Raw genomic sequence first — 18,121 nt, forward strand, 5'->3', positions numbered from 1 at the left:
ATTCACCAGTTCACCCAGAAATAGTTAATTGTAATAGATTGTGCACAGTTACTAGGAAAGTAATAAAAGCGGTGAATTACATCACATCCAAGTTTCGGTTTACTTTCAAACCGACCTTGACCTATCGGTCCCGGCTTAAAGCTTGATGATGCTACGCAAGCTACGCATGAATACAAAACAAATCCAGATGCATCATCACGAATTAACAATGGCTTTGAATCATCATCACACACATTACTCACCAATGAAATTCGGTCAGCAAACGAAATAAATCGGTCTAAATATGTCGCGTTCCACGGGGGTAAGTGATTCCTACTTTTCTTCTTCCTGGTATTAAGGCACTTTTACAGCTAACCGTGAGAATAGAGTAAGGAAACGTGAGGCATAATGCACCCCTTACAGAGTTTGCAGTCATACAATTGCCAGGTTCAACCGGTTAATTGATCCATCCATACAAGCATATAGTGGCGAGATCCAATCCCTCAACCTGTGGTCACAGCTTTCCGCAACCGCATGCGGTTGCGTTTTTGATCTGTCAACCTGTAGTCACAGCTTTGCGCAACCGCATGCGGTTGCGTTCTTGATCTGTCAAACGAGCACAGCTTTTTGCCAAAAATAATACTTTAATGTTTGAATATACCACTTATATGATCATACAATCTCATTAAAGTCTACTAGGCATCAAACTCGTTTGATTTTTTAGTACAGAAACCGCAAGGTCTTGCGTCTGCGGTGACAGCCCATGACAGCTCCTATCTCTCCCATGGGAAAAAAACGCAATCGCATGCGGTTGCGCAAAGCTGTGACCAGGGGTTCAGGAGATTTTTCCAAGCTAGTTGTTGCGGCTGTCAACCGGTAGCAAACTTGCGGTTGTATGGCAACCTTGCCAAAGCTGCTCTAACCGCTGGTCACAGCTTTACGCATCTGCATGCGGTTGCGTTTCTCATCTGTCAAAAGAACAGTTTCCCGCTACGCAGCTCGAAATATCATCCTAAAAACGTCCTACGCGTGAACAAACGTTCTACTTTTTTGTATTTGGATGAAATAAATGTAGGACGTTTTTCGAGCAGTCGTTCTACTTCGTCCTACTCACCAATGGTGAGTCACCATACAAAACTGCTCGATGTTTGTGTCACGTAGGACGGTTTTTAGGACGAATTGTCTCAACGAAATTGACCTTTCTGTCCCAAATAATACTTTATCTCAAGGTAAATACACACTATATAAGGCAGCAGAATGTAGAGCATTTTGACGTCTAGACCGCAAAAAATCTAAAAATAGCTTTTGACAGTATGCTGATACTCAAATTTGGCGGGAATCGTCCTTAGAAGTCCTTAGAACAAACAACTTCGCTCGAGTACCAAACAAACCGATTCTTCATTTGCATTCATTTTGTTCGCATGGCAAATGTTTAAGAAGCCGTCGGCCGTCGTGGGTCACCGATTTTTCGACCAAATGAATCAAAGTTTCACTTCACGTACCTTCTGCTTACTTGCATAGTTGTTTACATTCTATGCTGTTTATCATCATGCTGTCAAAAGCCACGGTCGCCATTTTCTAAAAAAATACCTCCTAAAAAGTCACCTCAGTTCCAGTTCGGTAGTGAATCAGAGCGGAGGTTAGCAGTGCACAAGTTTCCTGAAAGGGTTAGCGGAAAAGTAAGGTTACGGCACGACCGCGTGGTCACGCCGAGCTGGAGCTCAGGTCAGAAAAATCCTAGCTGCCGCACATCTCGTACTGCTTGAGTCAATCAAGCGGACCACGAGTTCTTGTGTCCTGACAACGGAAGGAATTATCCCTCCCGTGCACGGCGGGTGGACATATGGCTTTTATAGCCGGTCCTAAAGGACGAGCCCCTTCATAGGAGTTCGGACAGAGTCGGTACGCCTCTGATTACGAGTAAACCCCTGGTCACAGCTTTGCGCAACCGCATGCGGTTGCGTTTTTTCCCATGGGAGAGATAGAAGCTGTCATGGGCTGTCACCGCAGACGCAAGACCTTGCGGTTTCTGTACTAAAAAATCAAACGAGTTTGATTCTTGCCGCAGACTCTTGCGTTTTTATATGTCAACAGTAAATATTGTTCCTAGTAGACTTTAATGAGATTGTATGCTCATATAAGTGGTATATTCAAACATTAAAGTATTATTTTTGGCAAAAAGCTGTGCTCGTTTGACAGATCAAAAACGCAACCGCATGCGGTTGCGGAAAGCTGTGACCACAGGTTAAGGGAACAAACGTTCGACTTAGCGTAGGAGGATATACCCCGACTCGCATAGCGAAAGAAGAAAGAAGAAAAAAGTCACCTATTCAGTATTTAATCATCTTGCTTTACCTTTTAAAAATCAAAAGCTACTAGGAACGATAAATAAAAAAATGTTTAGCTCAAAAGCTACTAGGAACAATAGAGGTGGCTGGGGTAATACGCACCCCTGAGGAAATACGCACCCTTTCCCATTTCCCTTGAAAAACGAGTTTTCAACACGTAAAAAGTAGTCACCCTGTAAGATCAAACTGAAATATGGTCACCTTGTGAGTTTGATAGCTCTACATCAACAGAAACGCGAAATAAACGCAAAATAAACGCAAAAAAAATCGTTCTCAGCTCAGACAGTTTTTGTTATGTGACTTACCATTCCGCTAACGAGTATTAAGTGCAAAAACCGATATTTACCCACGAGGAATACGAAATTTAGTGAATTGAGAATCAGTGCTTGAGACTGTTCATGAAAATTTCGGAAAGTATGCAGATTTACTCATATTTTGGTTGAAAATGTGTTCAACTATGAATCGGGGCCATATGCACCCAGTATGTCGGGGTAAAATGCACCAGTTTGTAAACAAACTATCTTTATTTGACAGTGGATGTTGCCTCTTTGTTGTTGTGCGTATTGCCCCTTTGTTATGGTGCATATCACCCTTTGTTGTGGTGCGTATTACCCCTAGCAAAGGTGCGTTTTGCCTCAACGAGATGCAGATCGATCAAAAATTGAACTTTTTCAAAACTGAAAAAAATATGTGTTTCTTAGCAAAAACAACAAACATTCCTGAACTGGTAACTAGTTTGAACCTTTATGAATCCTATTCAGTGATAAAATTAACAGTTAAGAGCCAAGGGGTGCGTATTACCCCATCCACCCCTATTTAGTATTGACATAAAAAAAAACGCAAGAGTCTGCGGCAAGAATCAAAATTTTTTTATTTTTAGTATAGAAAACGGAAGGTATGCTTCATCGGTGACAGCCCTCTCTTTCCCATGGGAAAAAAACGTAAACCAAGCGTTTCCGTAAAGCTCTGACCAGGGGTTTACCACACATTCAAATGCGTTACACAAATAATCGTTTAACCCGCAGCCTGAAATTTTACAACGTAATTTGGAACAAGTACTTTCTTGACAAAATGGTTGCATGAGCCATCGCTATATAAAATGCCTAGCCTGAGCTCTCTAGTATCGCAGTTAATTCATAACCGTTGTGGAATACGGCGTCGTGGAACAGAAGCAACGCTAATAAGTAAAACATCTGTACCTGTATTAACGCCAAAGCCAACGGTTCATAAACCCCTCGTAGTGATATTAGATTTAATACAATAAAGATGTTTTTAAACGATTTAAATACCAGTTATCCGAGTGCAAGCACAATGCGGGAATTTAAAGTTATACGTGAGATCTGTTACTTACAGTTGGCCTGCATGATCATTTTGGACGTTGGAAGAAGCACAGCAGTATTAACTTCCAAGGATAAAGAAACGTTTATACAAAAGTCCAAAATTCTTTTGTCATTATTGGTCCAGACAAAGGTAAGTAAAAAAATATAAATGTATATATGTACATTTTTTGATTACTACTAGCTCATTTGTCCGGTTACACGGGCTGCACTATGCATGTTTTTATGTGAAAGCTATCTAGGAGATGAAATATGGAATTTTAGTCAAATTGTAATGGGAACAGCTGTTCGGTCCTTTTTGTCAAAAGTAAATACGCTTAAGGTCGGTTTACTCAATTGCTGACGTTGCAATTGTGCAATTGTTGTTGTCCTGTGGTCAACTTTTGCTTGTTGGTTTGTTGAAAAACAAAAAAGATTGGAATATCTCAGAAGAACCGGCGGGACTTTTCCTATACCAGTTTATTTTATGAATTACACTATGAACCTTAATGACTGGTGAATCAACTTGAGAATGGACTTTTTCAATTTCCTTGTATTTTTCCACTAATTTTTCGTAGGCTTCTCCCTTGTTCTGCATGTTAATATAATCAATCGATATTACACGCCAAACGATATTAAATTGCGTTAGAAATTCTCGAAAACATTGCCGAAGGTCAGCCATTGTCGCGTGATTAGCAAAAACTATCAAAAATTGAACAAATTTCCCCTGAACACTTTGAACAAAGCATCAATATCCATCGACATATTCGTACAGCCCGGTTGAGTCTTGAAGTTTGCGCGGTTTTCAAAGCAATTTTGCTCAGATATCGCCGCAACTGCAATTCTCCCTCGGGGTCCACACTACAGCGCGACGTCGCCTGACAGGAGCTGAACTCCATATAAAAAAAAACTTTGCGCGATGTCGCGCGAATCGCGCTAGATTTTTTTTTGCACGGAGTTCAGCGCCTGTCAGGCGACGTCGCGTTACGCGACGGTGCAGTCTGGAAAGCGTGTCTCGTCAAGCTCAAAATTATGCAGTTTTCCTGTCCACACGCAACCTTTTACCTGCAACGTTTTGAACTGCGCAGGTAAAACGTTGTGAAAAACGGAGCGTGTGGAGCGGCCTTTAGTTATTTTTTTAATATATCATATTTGTGGACAAACTGAAAATACTAAACATCCGTGGCAAGTTAGTGACTGCATATCGAAAACAAAGCGCAACAGGACCGATCATGAAAACGCTAATTCTGTTTTTATGTTGCGAGACTGTTGGTTTGGATTTTTTTCCAAATGCAGCAGCAGGCATACTGGTTGGTAGACAGAAGATTTATAATAAAAAAAGGATTAAAAAAAAATTCATTTCACTAAATTCTATAAACCTTACCAACTCTTATAATTAGTAATCTATGTCAAATTCAAAACTTTTTTACACCAAAAATGCAAAAATGAAACCCATCGCAAATGACATTTTTTAATTTGATTTCAGATTTTCAGTGCACCCCATGACCAGGTCGGAGTCGTACTGATGGGAACAGAAGAAACCAGCAACCAGCTGAACGACGAGTCTGGCGGTTACGAGCATATTTGTGAAGCGTTTGAGTTAAAGCCACCCAATTGGTCGATATTGCGCACCTTAGAAAACAAAATTACAAGGAGCACCAAAGAAGCTAACTGGTTCGATGCTCTAATAGTAGGGACAAACTATCTTCGCTCGGGGGCGTTGGGAAAAAAAATTTTAAATTCCAATATAATTCTTATATCTCCTCTCCACACGAGGGCCGACGCCGATCGCGAACAGTTGGAACGGGTGACGGACACCCTGCGGGAGGCGAACTGTAGGTTTCATGTCATTTCGAATCACGTGCATCATTCGGCGACCGGTGATGGGGCAATTTTTACTTCATCCGGGACGTTCGATGATGAGCAAAGTAAAACTGAAGCACGACGTCACAATGAATTGCAGATAGAGCGCATTGTACACGACTTAGAGGGTACGTTGGCCGATTTAAACTGGGCCAAGGAAAGGTTTGCATTTTTTGAGCCAAAATCCGTTCGGCCGACACCATGGAACAGTGTATTGCTGATCGGGACAAAGATAAAGCTTAATATTTCGGCATACCTGCAGATCAGTGAGCAGAAGGGCGTTGGGCCGTTTAAGGTGGACAACATCGATGGATCGTCATCGAAGGTCCAGTTGAAGATAGAATACTTTTTAAACGATAAACCTATTGATACGAGTACCGCCGAATTGATCGTTGGGTACGTGTATGGCTCCACGGTTGTGCCGTACGATAGCACGATCGACATAGAGTACAAATCTGGAGAGAGTCGGTTGGATTGTTTGGGTTTTACCGCGGCCAGCAATATTTTCGAGGAGCATTTGTGCGGGAAGGGAACCTACGTAGTGATAGCGAAAAAAGGTTGCACTGCATCGGCACACAAACTGTCTGCACTTGTGACGGCAATGATTGAAATGCAAGTGATTATGATTGCCTCTAAAGTATACCGAAAGGATACAAAACCGCGCCTGCACGCCTTAATACCATCATATAAGAAAAAACATCCTTGCCTTGTGATGCTGGAGCTAATTTTTCAAGGTAGGTCTCCTTTTACACGAAGTAACATTACCTCCCTTTTACATTCTGTTGATATTTCTGATTTTTTCTTTCAGATGAAATGAGCCTCCTGAAATTCCCGCCATTGTCAACTGGAAAACATAAACCAACACCCGAGCAGTACGACGCTGTCGATCATCTGATCGATAGTATGAACCTGATGGATGGAATTGATAATGACGATGGCGGTTCGCGTGAGGCATTTGCGATGCAAAAAACTTTCAACCCTACTCAACAACACGTTTATCGCTCCGTTGCCCACCGGGCTACGCATCCCAGAGACACATCCTTACCCTGTATGGATGAAGAGCTGAAAGCGTTAATTAATGTCCCCAAAAAGGTTGCGCAACGTTCGTTCGCCTCATTGAACGAAATGAAACAATTATTTGAATTGAAGGAGATACAGCCAAAAGCATCTAATAATTGGCTACAACGTATGGCTAAAATTAAACTAGGCAATGAACCGTCCACCAGTGAAACGATCGACAGTGGGCTTGGGATGGAGGAAGATGATCTTTTGTCCGGTGCTGATCGGAGAACCCTCGTTGCCGTGGGTACCGTTACACCGGCTGAAGATTTTGCCCTGCTGCTTCGTCGCGGTGAAAAATTTGCCACTGTGGCCACGCAGATGCAAAACGTGGTGCACGAGCTACTGTTTGCTTCAATGCGTCCACCAGGAGACAAGGTGATAGCCGCACTGATGATGTATCGTGGTGAGGCACAGAAATTGGGTCCCTACCGGTACAACGAATGGATGGAAGATTTTAAGAGAACCCTGCTTGCTCGGCATAAAGAGGACTTTTGGAATAATGTTATAGTAGCCGAAAGACTAGGTTTAATTAATACCAGTGAAAGTGACATGAGCACGGTCAGTGTAGAACAGGCTGAAGACTTTTACCGAGCGTCCGTGCAGACCAGAAAGGCTGCTGATGATACTACAGATAGGGATGATATTGATGCAGATTTTCTTTTTGATGAACTGAATGAGTAATAGCGGAAGAAATATTGAAAACAACGGAATTTGAGAATTCATATTAAATAGATTCTCTGCACTTTCCTAATTCCAAAGCGGATACAAATAAAAAAATAGGATTTTCTGGAATTCGACCAGTATTACGAAATTGCCGTTTGCTGCAAACTAGTGTTTAAAGAACCATCTGTCGAAACTAACTTTAAGCGAATACTTTTTTTTGTATAAGTTAATTAGGTCATGATTGATCCAAATAACGAATGAGATTTAGTTAATTTACAATAAAAAGATCTACAAACAAACTTTGTATATTTAGTATATCCACGTATAATGTAAAACAATGCACATTAAAAGATCTATATTCGTTCGCTAGGGTGGTTTGTCTTGCGTGGCTCTTTCCGCTATGCGGCATTCGCAATAAAATGTGCTTGAAGTGGGCAACAGATGTTTCCGAAGCAGTCTAAGTGGATCGAATATTTGCCATTCGATAGCTAGTGATTTTTTTTTTTTTTTTAACGAGACAAGAGGAACCAGAATCAATTTGTGCACTTAAAAGTAGTTTGCAGAAGACAAAAAACAGGTATTCAGCCAATTTTATTTGTTAGGTACTAGGTAAAGCAGTAAGCTTGAGATACTTTAATTTTAATAACCAGCTCCGAAGACAAATAATTGGTGTAAGTTCAAATTTGTTAGATGCATTGAACTAAGGCAAGGGCATAAAAATGCGATTGATCAAACAATCCGATGTTGCTGTTATCATTACAAAGAATGGAAGGAAGGGTGTTTATTTTTATACTCTCATCATGATGCGGTACTTTTCTTCAACGTTCAAGTCAAAGCGTAATAATCAATGGATAACCCAGGACCTAGTAAAGACGAAAATAAAACCAACCACAGCTTGTTTGATAACGCATTACGCTAGCGAAACGTCTTTCTTTTGCTGTATCAAGGATATGGCTTAACACCGGTAGATGAATTTATCAGTAGCAGCATTGCAGCATCATACGGCCACAAAACGGTCGTATCCAGGGGAGATCATCCGAGAAACACGCTGATATCGGCCTAGTGGAGTCTTTTTCTTGTCTTTTTTCTTGTTCAACCGAAAAAAGATAAGAGATAGCGCAACGGAAATGGGATGGGATTTTATTTCCTCTCGACTCTGCAGGGGTGCTCGTCCATATCTCTCTCACTGTCTCCATACAGCCGGTTACAAGTGCATCATCCGCTTCATGTGACCTGGAGCAGTTTCGTTCGATCAGGTGCGCCGTTTGAAACCGCGGTGACGACCGGCGTCACATGAAAAGGTTCATCAGTCACAAGAGGAAATCTTGAGATAATGGCCAAGAAGGACAACAAAGTGTACACGTGTTAGTTGGTTTGAGTGAGTGTGCATCGGATTCCCCAGCATGGAAGGAAGCTGGTAAACATTTGTTAAAAAGCATAACATTCAAACCGGAGACCAAACAAACAAGAAGCTTGATCACACACCGGCTATGTAGGGTTGATGGTAGTAGTGTCGCCGTCTTCATAAGGGTTTTAATAATAGCGATAACATTACTCGCGTTTTTCTTCTTCCTCCAGTTCTGGTGTTCCTTTCAACCATGCGGCGACTCGGGGGAAGGGCCCGCCTTGTAGCTGATTACAGGACCGAGCAATTGATTATCTGTGTTGCGTGGTGGCTGTGGCGCATGGCTTTGTTACAGGACGTCGCAGACTGCAGTGTTGTCTTCCCGGTCGTTCCAGATGGACGCTCGTGATCGCGGGTAGTAGCGGTTTAGTAGAAGGTTGACAAAAAGGAGTAAAACAAAAAAACTAAAATAGTAAAATGTGTCAGCAGAAACCCTTGCGCTGGGAAACAACAACGGAGCCGATCAGACACAAGTGAGGCATGTACTAATTTTTTATTTTTGCTTAGCGCTGGCTTTGGGATTATCGGAATCTTATCCGTGGCGGAAGTGAATGATGGCAAGAGGATGATTAATCCAACGGGAATGTATGGCTTGTAGGCGGTATTTTCAGTTCAGCTATGTCCGACGGCGCCTCAATTTTTCCGATGAAATTACAGTTCAGTCAGTGGTCAGCATGATAACTTTAGGTTTAACTTGTGACACATGGACACACTCCACCGGTAGTGACCGCGAGCTCTGGTGCATTGTCCTGATAAGACCGTACATTGTTTCGCCATGCTTCGCATCGGCTTTCTTTCGTCGGTTGATGTTAGTATGCATTGTGCGCATTAGCAAAAATCAATTTATACTTTCCACTCGTCATCGCGGTAGGCCGTGGTTTGATGTTGAAAATAATTCCGGTTCCGTACGATCACCGAACACGGGTCCGCAAGGTTAGCAATCGCCGCCGATTATCTATATCTTATCATGCAGCAAACCCCGAATAAGGAAATCATCGCCCGTGAGCGTTATCGCAAAAGTCGAAACCCCGTTGGCCTCTGCACCCTTTCGTGCGAAATACACGAAACAGGGGGTTCTAGGAGTAGTCGCTTCACACAGATCTTGTTCCAACCCTGCCGACACAACCACGTATGGGATTCGCTCAAACGATTCTCTGGTCCTTTAGGTCAGTTCACTAGCTGCCAATCAGGCCGCATCACCGTCGAAAAACCGGCATTACTCGCAGTAGTGCGTGCTCGGTAGTGCGAGAGATACACCAAACAAGCGCGAGGTGATGCAATTTTTGCGCAACAGCCTCTCGTTGTCGTTCATCAGCAACCCACAGAGCCAGCCGGGAAATGGTACGGTGAATGGTGATCCCGGTGGTGCCCGGGAAGGTAACGACGATGGCAAACTCACACCCTCACCGTCCGCGTCCAACCTCAGCGATCGGTCGCGGTACGCAACGGTACGATCGAAGCTGCCGATCGACGTCGGCAGCCCACCATCGGCGTACAGCACCCCGTTCCAGAGTCCGATCGTTGCCAGCCGGACCTATCCGGTGCTGAGTGGGGCAGCGCGGGCGCTCAACGGAAACGGAAGTAACGACAACTCGAACGATGGTTCGAATCAGGAACGGGCCAGCAAGGTGTACTTCATCGAACAGGGGCAGCTGCAAACGGAATACGAACTACCGGAACGACCCGGGAGTCGAGGAACGAGGCTTGAGGATGGTATCGTCAATCCTGCCTTCACCAACGACTCTGGTGCCACAATGATAAACATGTCCAGCACGCAACCGAGGTAGGTACACGCGAGAAACTGTATGTGAATGTGTAAAAAATACTACCCATTATTTGTCCCAACATTCCAACCCGCCCAATCTTTGGCGTATTTCAGCGCTTCGATCGGATAGTGATAGTGCAAAGTAATAAAGTCCGCGATAAGCCTTAAGTCTGCTTTATCGGAAGGCACTAATTTGAGCCAGGTGCGAAATATGGTGAAACCGAGCGCAAACATGTAATTTATTCAGTATTTTCATTTGGAAAGCAATATATGAAATTTTGAAAAAAAAATATTGAAAAAGTAATAGGAAATGGAAACTATTTTATGAAACACAGATTCAAAGTTTATTGATCTCATAGTCAAAATATACAGATCAAACAATTCTAAGATAAAACAAGATCACAGATAAAACAATGTTATATCACAAATAACACAGATAAAACAATGAGTAGATTCTCTAGGGTTTCCCCGGGCATGACTGGACAAACTGATAATCGCTCAATTCAATAAAACGGAAAGACTTTTTGAAGGGCCATAACACATTATCAAATGGTCTGGGCCATAATTTGATAACATACATACATGGTGTTTGGAGTAGGAAGCAAGAAGCACCAGATGGTGAAAAGCATATATCCTTACAGATTAGTAATACCTCGTGGTTAGATACAGTTTGGTGCTATCGTTTTTAATCTCATTTTACTGTAAACGCACTGTGATTTGATCGTAATAAGAATCGTTTGTTTTTCTTGATTCAAGCCTTTCTGCTCAGCATTGTTCATCAACATGATTCACACCTGCAATCAATCATTTAAACAACCTACAATCTGAAGTTATCATTTCACTTTTTTTTTTTGTTACCAAAATGCTCCTCGATTCGTTATCGAACACATCCAGTCCAGCTGGGATGTTTGTGGCTTATGTTTGTCCACAAAAACCGTTAGGTGACTCATTTATTGTTATTATCACAACTCACTAACTTCCCTCGCTTCGATTGCAGCGTCATACGGGAGCAGTACTGGACCTGGTCTTGCCGGTGCCGCCGAGAGTATACCCCTCGGGAGAAGGTTCTGCTAATAGTGATCTTCATTCTGGTGCTGGTCATTGGAGGTCTCGCAACATATCTGGGCATTGTGGTGGACAGTGATGATAGTATTACTGGTACGTCTGTATTCTTATCTCTATTGGATAGCGAACACGCTGTTTTATTTTTTTTTTCGTACCACTTGCAGGTGGCATCCTGACGAGGAGTGCACTATCCCTATCTCCAGCTCAGCGGTAACGAATGGGGGAAAAACGTGGTCAATATATGTGGTCAAACTTACTGTTAACCATCACAGTCCGATTGTGATGACGATTATCTTATCACAGGTTATTAATGCAAACTTTTAAAACACACACAAGAGCAACAGCCCATTATAACAGAAAGGCTGGACAACAAACTTGCATCTTTCTCTATGCTTTAGCACTCATAACACTAGTCTAGTATTTGTATATTTTTTGCTTCTACTTTACGGTAAATGCACTACGCTGCGAAAACCTCTCTTTGATTACTTTAAACCAGGCACAAAATATTGTATATTTTATGTATTTCGCGTAGTAGTTAATGGAACCCCAGCAAACCTTGAATGCAATGGAAACGAAAGCAATAAATTTACACGATGTTTGCGCTTGTATAATCTTCATTTTCTTTTAGTCTTATATTACCGAATCTGTACCAGCATCGAACGCACTTTGCGGTCCTTTTTTGGTTATTCACTTTTCTGCAAACCATTTGAAGTGATTCAGTTTTGCAGTAACAACTATAAACAAGAGTAAACCATACTTCATCGATGAAACCCAAAGATCGATGAAACGTTTCGCGCGTTTTAGGCACGTGCCTAATGAGTGTTGATCAGATATTTCGCACCACAAACTATTCAACTATCGTATCCTTCCTGAAAGGTTGAGGAACGTGAGTAGGGCTCTTTTCATCATAAATATCTTAATTTTAATGGTTTTACTCCAACCCCATCACAATTTCGCAAACATTATTAGGCCTGCTGTGGTTACAAGTGTATAAACCGAAAAAAACTAGAGAACAGCTAGTGCTGTGCGTCCTTGAAGGAAGTGCGTAGCTAAACTAGATCAAGACGCAAAAAAAACCAGTTCGAGGAAACATAGCGATGCCGCCTCGTCGCAAACGTACAGCTGCGGCCAAGTCCACAGATGTAGGTAACGACTGATTGTGATTATGTTCTTTCCATTCTTTGTGATATTTTTTGCACTCCACTTTTTTCCAGACTTTGGCAAAGAAGGCGAAAGAAGAAACTGCAGATGAAACAAACGATCGTAAGCAGAGTCAAGACGTCGGTGGTGGTGGGCCCTTCGTGTTCATTGAGCACTGCAAATCATGATCCGTGTTCAAGCGCAAGGCGACAGAGGTCCATTCGGAACTGTGTGAGCTTGCGCCGGAGCAGAACTTCCAGCTTGTTCTGAATGAAAGTGGTAAGCCGCGTCGTGGTTCATTCGAGATTGCCATCGCCAAGGAGAGGGATGGTAAACAGGTGCTGGTTTGGTCTGGGCTGCCTAAGGGGCCGCCAAGAAAGGACAAATTCCCGGACGTGAAAAGCATCCTCGACGACGTCCTGAAGGCGTTGAAATAAGTTGCGTCCCTAACGCCAACTGGATAGGTCATTTGTACGTGCAACAACTTATGCACTACCTTTGGGCCCGCTATGCCGTGTGATGAGGCTGGAGAAAACCTTAAATGGACTCTAGTGTCTAAAGTTTTGCATGCAGCCAAGAGGTAGGTGTAATAAATTGTGGTATTTACAAACTGGTCGTCCGTGAGAAAGTACAAATACACGAAATACACTCAGGTAATAATTAACTGGTTGTTATTATTTGCCGACTATCATCACTACGTTATCGTGAGCATGGTTGAAATGCGTTCATCGGAGAATGTAATCCTTTGGATAGTCCATGAGCTTGGGAAATTCTTGCACAAGCTTTGGATCGATGAGATCCAACCGTTCCGGAACACGGCGAGGTTGGCGTATGTGGTTGGTGACATTTTCCAAGATTTCCTTCGGCACGTCGCTGTCCTTGAACAAATGTAGCCTCTGCATGGTATGGCGACGCTGAAGATTGCCTTTCATTGCTCGATAAATGGCTTTTTTCATTATCTATGATGAAATCAGGGAAACAACAAAGCATTAGAAACAAGTAAAGCGGAAGAATTATCAGTGAGTATACCATCGTAGGATCTTTTTCGTGAAGTTGCCACGCAAGAGTCCAGCTCGCTCCCCCAGCATACCCAGTGTGGTGAAAGTAAGCCCGCTTTTTCCATTCATCTCCGGGAAGGGCGATCTCGGAAGTATTGACGACGACAACATGATCACCGCAATCATCTAGAAAAGAAGTGTTCAATGTTTCCCACGTATGCTGAACTACCCGAAAAAAAACCAGCACTTACTCATAGGGTGGTAAATGGGTTTGTGCAGCCCCATTAAATGTTTTCTTATCAATGATGCTGCCTCGAAAGGGTTTTGCCAGGTGCAGTCGAATATGTGCCATGCTCTTGCAAACGTTGCCCATTGCTGAAAAATTGAAGAGCACCTGGTTTCATAACATGCCGGTCACATCCGAGGTATGGCATATTCTCCATGAAACGCTATATATTACCTGTACTCGCTGTGTAGCTGACATTCTTGGCGGTTGTATGGGCTAAAATAGATTAACTATAAGCTGAGTAAACTGTATATAACACTAAATTGCGAGAAAAATTGTTAAAACAAATGTTTTACCCCTTCAGCGTGCACCGAAAACACCGAACCAAAACAACGCACTGACGTTTTCCCCCCTCCAACCCTTTAGAAACGGCAAAGTTGTTGAAGTGTTAACTGTCCCTCCTCCTAATTTCTATTTTAGTCTTCAATTGCTTCTCCTCCGAGTAAGGTGTACTCTTTGCGCGTAGTTTCGTTGTTGAAGGTAGGTAGTTCGTTCAATCTCCGATATGTACGTGTTTTGTTGGATAAACAATCAAATTGTGTGGACAATTAAACAATTCCAACACACCAAATCGCGTGGGTCGTCAAACCGGTTCTCAAGCGATGTGTCAACGTTTGTGCTGACGAAGTCTCTGGTGATCTCATGGATTACAGTGCATTGTCGATGTGGTGTTATGCACTTTTTGAATAGGTTCTAGCACGCTTTTTGAAAACCAATTATGGCAATCATGTCTAATCTAGCCCAACGTTCAATATCGTTGCTGTTCGCTGGTTCAATTGCAGTACTGTTGCTAGCTTCGAAGAGCTCTATTACCACCATGCGTCTAAGCCCACTAGATCCCAGCTCCTACTCAAACGCTCGTAAGTATGCTCAAAACGGTTGCTTGTCTCATAAAATGCTCATTGTATTTCACCGTTGCTATCTGCTATCAAACGCACTCCCTTCTCATTAATTATAGACGAGCTTATCATACGACATGTGGATTTGGATTGGACGGTCAACTTCGATAAGAGCACGATCTCCGGCACGGCGACTCTGCACTTTAAATTGTTGAAATCAGACCTGCAGGAAATTGTATGAATGCCGCACGCAAAAGAGAAACTCTGATCACAACGATCACTAATTCATCCATTATTCTTCACACAAAGTTCCTCGATGTCAGCGATATTACCATATCTTCCATTGCTGTCAAAACGTCCGCTGGTGAGGCACCGCTGGACTGGGATGTGGGTGGCACGGTGGATAATATTGGAACAAAGTTGACCATCTACTTGCCGACCAAAACTAGCGGAGAGCTAACGTTGGTGATTGCCTACGAAACGTCGCCGAAGGCTAGCGCTCTACAGTGGTTAACACCAGAACAAACTTTTGGGAAAAAGCATCCGTATCTATTCAGCCAGTGTCAGGCGATTCATGCCAGATCGATATTGCCATGTCAAGATACACCGGCTGTTAAATTTACCTACAATGCAACAGTAAGTAGTTATAAGAAGTGTACGCTTGGTGGTTCTCTATTCTAATTTATTGTCTGATCTAGCTTCATCATCCAACTGAGGTCACCGGACTTATGAGCGCGATTAAAGTCGATTCCGAACCAGGGATTTCGAAGTTCCAGCAAAAAACACCCATTCCAAGCTATTTGCTAGCGATCGTAGTAGGTGCACTGGTATCGAAGCCCATTGGTCCGATGTAAGTGACGTCATAGCGATCATAACCGGAATAACAGCCTACTTTAACTTTCATTACGAAATATTTCCATCAGCTCAAGCGTTTGGGCGGAACAGGAGCAGATTGAAGAGTCGGCCGAAGAGTTTTCCCAGACCGCCGAGTTTCTTGCCAAAGCGGAAGAAATCTGTGGCCCGTACGTATGGGAGCGGTACGATCTGCTGGTAATGCCGCCGAGCTTCCCCTTTGGTGGCATGGAAAATCCGTGCCTCACATTCGTCACTCCGACGCTGCTGGCGGGCGATAAGTCGCTAGCCACGGTAGTGGCGCATGAAATCGCCCACAGCTGGACGGGTAATTTGGTGACGAACAAAAACTTTGAGCACTTCTGGCTGAACGAAGGCTTCACCGTGTTCGTGGAGGGAAAAATTGTCGGCCGACTAGCGGGGAACGCTTCGCGCGATTTTCACGCTCTGCACGGTTTGAGCGAACTGTCGGATTGTGTAAGTTTAATCAATATTTATCAAAGGTTATGTTTCGAATTTTCAAAAATCAAATATATGTATCTGTTTTTGCAGATTAAAACCCAGCTAGCCGACACGCCCGAGCTGACGAAATTGGTCGTGGACCTTTCGGAGTGTGGGCCGGACGATGCCTTTTCGACCGTGCCTTACATTAAGGGCTCAACATTTCTACGCTATCTGGAGGATCTGCTGGGCGGACCGGAGAAGTTTGAACCATTCTTTCGAGCGTATTTGAACCGATTCAAGTATCAATCGGTGCTCACAAACGACTTCAAGCAGATGCTGTACGATTGGTTCCGTGAGGATCCGAAAAATGAAGTGCTACTCGAGCGTATCAACTGGGACACGTGGTTGTTTGGCGAGGGAATGCCACCGGTCATACCGAAGTAAGTAAAAGCAGTCTCGCGTATTTTTTAAATAATTTAAAAAACCACACATCAACAACTATCCTTTTTAGCTACGATCGATCAATGTTGGAAGCCTGCTTGGCACATGCCGCTTTGTGGGCAGAGAACGATCTGGAAACCATCAAAGCCTCGCCGCTCCTGAAGCAATCCCTCGTCAGCGTACAAATGATCGAATTCCTTGCCCAGCTGCTGGAGAAGAAAACGATCGTCGATTTGTCGGCGGAGAAGATTGCCCTGCTGGCGGACACGTACGGGTTGAGTTCGACGAAAAATGCCGAACTCCGGTTCCGCCTCGTGCGCCTCTACATCCGTGCCCGCCTGATGGACAAAATGGATGAAATTCTTGCCTTCCTGAACAGCAACTTCCGGATGAAGTTTGTTCGTCCAATCTACAAGGAGCTCGCAGGGTGGCCGACGGCGAAGCCGATTGCCGTGGACAACTACAACCGCGTGAAGGACCAGATGATGACTGTCTGTGCCTACACTGTGGCAAAGGATTTGGGTCTTTCGAATGGGGCTGATACCGAGTAGAAACCATGTCTGTTCGAGTCGTATTCGATAAATGTTTAAATGTTTAAATAAACTTTTCAAAGATAAAGTGAGATTAATTATCGCTAATATCGTATCGATGTTCCTTAAACCATCACTGACTTTCGTCCTGGTGTTGGATTGCTAGCGTGGGTTTCAGTAGGCTCCAATTCCTGACTGTGCTGCTGTAAATCTTCCGTCTGCACCGTAGCTCTCCAACGTAGAAATAAAACCGTTCCACTGATTGCTAGCAGCACTGCGGCAAGCATTGTAAGGGGCTAAAAAGTTACATGGAAACTAGAAATTGTGGTGTACTATGTCGTTAACCACGTTAAACCTACCTCCGGTATCTTTTGAATGACTTGCACTGAGTGTGTACATTGTGTCATCGTTATGATGGATGAGATCAGGAGAAAAAAGAACACCGCGTAGGAGATGGCCAACACCGTGATATGCTGCGTTTTGAGGCCCGGTTCCGTTTTAACAAGATTGAGCGCAAACGTGGTGTACGAGAACATCGTTAGAACTGCACTCCCGGTTGTGATCGTAATATAGCTTACAGTCCTGCAAGATTGTTCGTAATTGTAAAATCCTTTTTGAAACTGATGTTGCTTTAAATACGCACCAAAACCTTGACTCTACACAATCCCCGGCTGTGATGAAAATCATTCCTCCAACGATCATACAAAGCTTTAAAAAATAAAGAAAACACGTATCATGCTAACTGGAAGGTGGGCTTTAAAGAAAAGAATTCTCACTAGTGATACAATCTTTGTCACCCCAACGGGTGAAAGCACAAATTCGGCGCCTGTCTGCATGGTTCTTCGGGAGACGTTCAAAACAGTGACGATTCAAACGGGCAACTTCTAACTGCGTTCAAAAATATTTTATTAATTTCATCGTCTCGTGCGGTCTTGATAAAACCTTCAGTTGCAGTTCTAACCTAGGACTGGTTTCATCGCATCCACTTCTCGTCTAGCAGGAACTAATTGAAATGTAGATCATCTATACCGATAAGAAGCGACAGCATTTAATGATAGTAAAAACACTCAAACGATGGGTATCACTTTACCGAGTAGCCAAGATAACAACAGCATAAGATAACGA

General features: G+C 43.2%; 6 protein-coding genes across 7 annotated transcripts; 4 read left to right on the forward strand and 2 right to left on the reverse strand.

Annotated features, from left to right (window-relative positions):
• Nucleotides 1-150: 150 nt before the first annotated feature.
• LOC131289114 (X-ray repair cross-complementing protein 5) lies at nucleotides 151-7,288 on the forward strand. Its single transcript, XM_058318319.1, has 4 exons — nucleotides 151-301; nucleotides 3,681-3,797; nucleotides 5,130-6,240; nucleotides 6,315-7,288. The coding sequence occupies exons 1-4, from the start codon at nucleotides 284-286 to the stop codon at nucleotides 7,247-7,249; spliced, it is 2,181 nt and encodes a 726-aa protein (XP_058174302.1). The 5' UTR covers nucleotides 151-283; the 3' UTR covers nucleotides 7,250-7,288.
• A 1,670-nt stretch (nucleotides 7,289-8,958) lies between these two features.
• Nucleotides 8,959-12,066, forward strand: LOC131280980 (uncharacterized). The gene is made up of 4 exons (XM_058310231.1): nucleotides 8,959-9,114; nucleotides 9,803-10,419; nucleotides 11,399-11,559; nucleotides 11,631-12,066. The coding sequence occupies exons 2-4, from the start codon at nucleotides 9,911-9,913 to the stop codon at nucleotides 11,678-11,680; spliced, it is 720 nt and encodes a 239-aa protein (XP_058166214.1). The 5' UTR covers nucleotides 8,959-9,114; nucleotides 9,803-9,910; the 3' UTR covers nucleotides 11,681-12,066.
• Nucleotides 12,067-12,465: 399 nt separating this feature from the next.
• LOC131290387 (selenoprotein BthD-like) lies at nucleotides 12,466-13,047 on the forward strand. Its single transcript, XM_058319544.1, has 2 exons — nucleotides 12,466-12,608; nucleotides 12,681-13,047. Exons 1-2 carry the CDS (start codon nucleotides 12,564-12,566, stop codon nucleotides 13,041-13,043), a joined length of 408 nt encoding a protein of 135 aa, XP_058175527.1. The 5' UTR covers nucleotides 12,466-12,563; the 3' UTR covers nucleotides 13,044-13,047.
• A 218-nt stretch (nucleotides 13,048-13,265) lies between these two features.
• LOC131290397 (large ribosomal subunit protein uL13m) lies at nucleotides 13,266-14,153 on the reverse strand. The gene is made up of 4 exons (XM_058319555.1): nucleotides 14,065-14,153; nucleotides 13,856-13,979; nucleotides 13,636-13,790; nucleotides 13,266-13,565 (listed from the first exon to the last, which is right to left on the reverse strand). The coding sequence occupies exons 1-4, from the start codon at nucleotides 14,086-14,088 to the stop codon at nucleotides 13,332-13,334; spliced, it is 537 nt and encodes a 178-aa protein (XP_058175538.1). The 5' UTR covers nucleotides 14,089-14,153; the 3' UTR covers nucleotides 13,266-13,331.
• Nucleotides 14,154-14,311: 158 nt separating this feature from the next.
• LOC131283258 (leukotriene A-4 hydrolase) lies at nucleotides 14,312-17,043 on the forward strand. Of its 2 annotated transcripts, XM_058312758.1 has the most exons (8): nucleotides 14,312-14,370; nucleotides 14,673-14,750; nucleotides 14,849-14,964; nucleotides 15,039-15,365; nucleotides 15,428-15,579; nucleotides 15,653-16,058; nucleotides 16,134-16,465; nucleotides 16,537-17,043. In XM_058312758.1, the coding sequence occupies exons 2-8, from the start codon at nucleotides 14,708-14,710 to the stop codon at nucleotides 17,015-17,017; spliced, it is 1,857 nt and encodes a 618-aa protein (XP_058168741.1). In that variant the 5' UTR covers nucleotides 14,312-14,370; nucleotides 14,673-14,707; the 3' UTR covers nucleotides 17,018-17,043. The 2 variants fall into 2 exon arrangements, with proteins under 2 accessions (XP_058168741.1, XP_058168740.1); XM_058312757.1 differs by lacking the exon at nucleotides 14,312-14,370 and having other exon boundaries at nucleotides 14,618-14,750.
• A 78-nt stretch (nucleotides 17,044-17,121) lies between these two features.
• LOC131293129 (uncharacterized) lies at nucleotides 17,122-17,832 on the reverse strand. Its single transcript, XM_058321206.1, has 4 exons — nucleotides 17,773-17,832; nucleotides 17,640-17,704; nucleotides 17,356-17,578; nucleotides 17,122-17,292 (listed from the first exon to the last, which is right to left on the reverse strand). The coding sequence occupies exons 1-4, from the start codon at nucleotides 17,830-17,832 to the stop codon at nucleotides 17,122-17,124; spliced, it is 519 nt and encodes a 172-aa protein (XP_058177189.1).
• Between the last annotated feature and the right edge of the window lie 289 nt (nucleotides 17,833-18,121).

This window comes from Anopheles ziemanni, chromosome 2, assembly GCF_943734765.1.
Source record: "Anopheles ziemanni chromosome 2, idAnoZiCoDA_A2_x.2, whole genome shotgun sequence".
NCBI lineage: Eukaryota > Metazoa > Arthropoda > Insecta > Diptera > Culicidae > Anopheles > Anopheles ziemanni.

Coding starts and splice junctions, on each gene's coding strand:
- LOC131289114 (XM_058318319.1), top strand. Junction 3,798..5,129: donor CATTATTGGTCCAGACAAAG/GTAAGTAAAAAA, acceptor ATTTGATTTCAG/ATTTTCAGTGCACCCCATGA. Junction 6,241..6,314: donor GCTGGAGCTAATTTTTCAAG/GTAGGTCTCCTT, acceptor TTTTTCTTTCAG/ATGAAATGAGCCTCCTGAAA.
- LOC131280980 (XM_058310231.1), top strand. CDS start 9,911: ATGCAATTTTTGCGCAACAGCCTCTCGTTGTCGTTCATCAGCAACCCA. Junction 10,420..11,398: donor ATGTCCAGCACGCAACCGAG/GTAGGTACACGC, acceptor CTTCGATTGCAG/CGTCATACGGGAGCAGTACT. Junction 11,560..11,630: donor CAGTGATGATAGTATTACTG/GTACGTCTGTAT, acceptor TACCACTTGCAG/GTGGCATCCTGACGAGGAGT.
- LOC131290397 (XM_058319555.1), bottom strand. CDS start 14,088: ATGTCAGCTACACAGCGAGTACAG. Junction 13,980..14,064: donor CAGCTACACAGCGAGTACAG/GTAATATATAGC, acceptor TCAATTTTTCAG/CAATGGGCAACGTTTGCAAG. Junction 13,566..13,635: donor ACGAAAAAGATCCTACGATG/GTATACTCACTG, acceptor ATTTCATCATAG/ATAATGAAAAAAGCCATTTA.
- LOC131283258 (XM_058312757.1), top strand. CDS start 14,618: ATGTCTAATCTAGCCCAACGTTCAATATCGTTGCTGTTCGCTGGTTCA. Junction 14,751..14,848: donor CAGCTCCTACTCAAACGCTC/GTAAGTATGCTC, acceptor CATTAATTATAG/ACGAGCTTATCATACGACAT. Junction 14,965..15,038: donor AATCAGACCTGCAGGAAATT/GTATGAATGCCG, acceptor CTTCACACAAAG/TTCCTCGATGTCAGCGATAT.
- LOC131293129 (XM_058321206.1), bottom strand. CDS start 17,832: ATGCAGACAGGCGCCGAATTTGTGCTTTCACCCGTTGGGGTGACAAAG. Junction 17,705..17,772: donor TGACAAAGATTGTATCACTA/GTGAGAATTCTT, acceptor TATTTTTTAAAG/CTTTGTATGATCGTTGGAGG. Junction 17,579..17,639: donor TGTGTAGAGTCAAGGTTTTG/GTGCGTATTTAA, acceptor ACAATCTTGCAG/GACTGTAAGCTATATTACGA.